The following is a 2820-nucleotide window of genomic DNA, read 5'->3' as shown; positions in this document are numbered from 1 at the left end:
GATTTAAATTTCTTTTCTATTTGAAAATTGGTTATGAAACACGTGTAATCTTTTTATTATATTTATCTTATGATATTTACTTTACTTTATATTATACTCATTTATTGTGGTTTTAATTATTAATTTTTCTATATGTGATAGTGGATTTTCATCGATGAGTTCTTGAAAATTGGTTATTTTCCCTAAAACTATATATATATATATACTGTTGTGTCTGGGGAGAGTCATTTTCTTATTGTGCCTTAAAATTTAACACACTCACCGGTAAAAGTTCATTAAATGTCTCTTTTTTTTCTGCTTAAGGTAGTACCCACCTAGGTTGCAGAGCAGCGTACATTTTGTTGTGGAAACACAAAGACTTTTCTTGTATCTTCATGTGTTTGTTTTTTATTAACCTTTGAAATCCGGGCAAGCTTTCTGCCGAACCCTGTATTTATATATATATATATATATATATATATATATATATATATATATATATATATATATATATATATATATATATATATATATATATATATATGTCATCAGTGACACCAAGCATCGTCAATGTTTAACCCATTCCAGTACTCTATATTTCCATCTCGCTTATCGGTACTGATATACTTTATTTAGTACACCCTTCAGTGTTGCTTGCCACCTTCTCTGTTACCCTGAATTATTACACCACAATGCCTGTCATTGAAGTTGATCTTGTACCAACCGATATCTTAAATTTTCCATTAGTTCATTCGAGAGATTATAAAAGGACTGTTCCACAGTACAAGCTGTATTTTATTCTTTTCTTCCTATACTTCTTTCCGTTATTGGACTACGACCATACGGGAGCTCCATCATGAAGGGTTTGGTTAAACAAATCGACTACAGTACTAATTTATTTCTTACTTTATTGACTCTTTTGCCGACTGCTAAGTTACGGGTGCGTAAAAGAGCGAACAGTGTTTGTTAAATGGTATAAGTACAAATATAAAGACACGCATGGAGAGACACACACATATAGGACGGGCTTCTACGCATTTTTTGCCAAGCAAATTCATTTTCAAGGCATTGGTCAGACTGGGCTTAAAGTAAATGTTCATGGATCCGAGGCTTCAATGTGAACTTCTCAGCCAAACAGTTATACTTGTAAAATATTAATGTAAAATATGAATATGCACAGACATTTAATGTAGTTAACCTCTTTCCACTCATCCAACAATGTGTTGTGCTAAACAGATTGTAAAACACGAAACGTATTTGCCTGCAATTCAAGTTAATCCTTGAATTGTTCTACATTGTTCTTCTGTTATATGTATGTATTTGTTTATTTACACCATGTAATACTTACATTCATCCAGTCTCTTGATATTCGCCAAGCTCAAGTCTCGTTTTGTGCAACCATACCTTTTCAGACAGTTGCCATACTTGCGATAATTACTGCAAATTTAAAAGAAAATTAAATAGTTGAGTAGACCATATCACGTTTTTTTATTCAATTAATAAGCTTTTCATTTAATTCATGATGGGCCGTGGCTTAATATAACCGAAAGTAAAGCACCAGACTTACGTTGGTTAGATTTGTTCTACTCTCCAAACATCGAAAGGTTTGAATTTAACATTTATCGGGGGTGATATAAAATTAAGTACCAGTGATATACTTGTGTTAATTCAAAAGACTATAGTACTCCTGTACAAAATTTAGCATACTGCATCACATAAGAAAAATGGTGATTAATCAATGCAGAAGCAAGGAAATGGTAGACTCTAGACATTTAACTTAGAATCAGAATCACAAAATTCGAAGCAAGTACCTGAAAAACTGAAGCAAGATCATTGATAAACATTTGTAAGGTACCCAAGATGCTGCAAAGAACGGATTGGACGGAAATTCTTTCCAATAATTTATCATCACTTACTTGCACAGTATATCAATAGAGGCATTTGCTACTGAAACAATGGCCGAGATCTCAGTTCTGCATACTTCTTCACAAGCTACAACAGAATATGAACGGATATTCAATACATATACATATTGAGGTTGTTTTGCTAAAATACTTTTCCCTTTATATATATTTCTGAATAATTTCTATTTATAATTTAATTTAATTCACATTAATATTGCTTATAAATACTGTATACTGTCATTTAGGTATTTAACGTTTTCAGGACAATTTTCAGATTTCACCCTAGAACTTAAAACACTGATATGTCAGTATGATGCAGGTACCAGTTTATAAATACCTTGTGTCAAATAAACAAGGCAGTAATTAGGTAATTAGCAATATAAAGTAAGAATATTTTCTGTCACGTGCACATTGATGAAATTTACCTAAAAAACTAGATAAATTATATAATCTTCCGAAAATGTTTGAACATAAAAAAGAGAATCGAAATCACTGCAAATGAACTGAAATATTGATATTGATATCGTATTCGATGAACTTAAGCCCAGCCAGAAACAAGGACTTAATAACTTCATCCGATAATGTTTGATTTCTGTAAAGTAGTATCTATCATTACTAGGACAATACTAAACTGAATTAACAAGGGAATTACGAAAGATTAAAGAATTAATAAAAAAAATACGGAGAGAGAGAGAAAGACAAAGAAAGAAACGATATTCTTACCGCATAAAACTAAATTAGGTTTGATATTATCAATGGAGCATCTGGCGTTTAGATAACATTGTGCAAGTCTTTGAGCAGGCCTGGAAATTAAATTAGCTCATAATGGTACTTTGAAATACATTTATTCTTACCGTCATGCATGGAATTGTGTGTGTATACATATATATACATACATGTGTGTTTATATATGAATATATATATATATATATATATA

At 31.1% G+C, this 2820-nt stretch overlaps 1 protein-coding gene across 1 annotated transcript in view; it reads right to left on the bottom strand.

The window, feature by feature from the left end:
• The window catches only part of LOC106879637 (uncharacterized), a 147492-nt gene that overhangs the window by 10485 nt on the left and 134187 nt on the right, over nucleotides 1-2820 (bottom strand). The window contains exons 8-10 of the mRNA XM_052972379.1: nucleotides 2607-2686; nucleotides 1896-1971; nucleotides 1328-1416 (exon numbers count right to left, since the gene is read on the bottom strand). Coding sequence (XP_052828339.1) covers nucleotides 1328-1416; nucleotides 1896-1971; nucleotides 2607-2686 — 245 coding nt within the window. The remainder of the gene's footprint in view (nucleotides 1-1327; nucleotides 1417-1895; nucleotides 1972-2606; nucleotides 2687-2820) is intronic.

This window comes from Octopus bimaculoides, chromosome 13 (genome assembly GCF_001194135.2).
Source record: "Octopus bimaculoides isolate UCB-OBI-ISO-001 chromosome 13, ASM119413v2, whole genome shotgun sequence".
Lineage (NCBI taxonomy): Eukaryota > Metazoa > Mollusca > Cephalopoda > Octopoda > Octopodidae > Octopus > Octopus bimaculoides.
The sequence above is the reverse complement of the archived record's forward strand: the minus strand, read 5'-3'. Positions and strand labels throughout refer to the sequence as shown.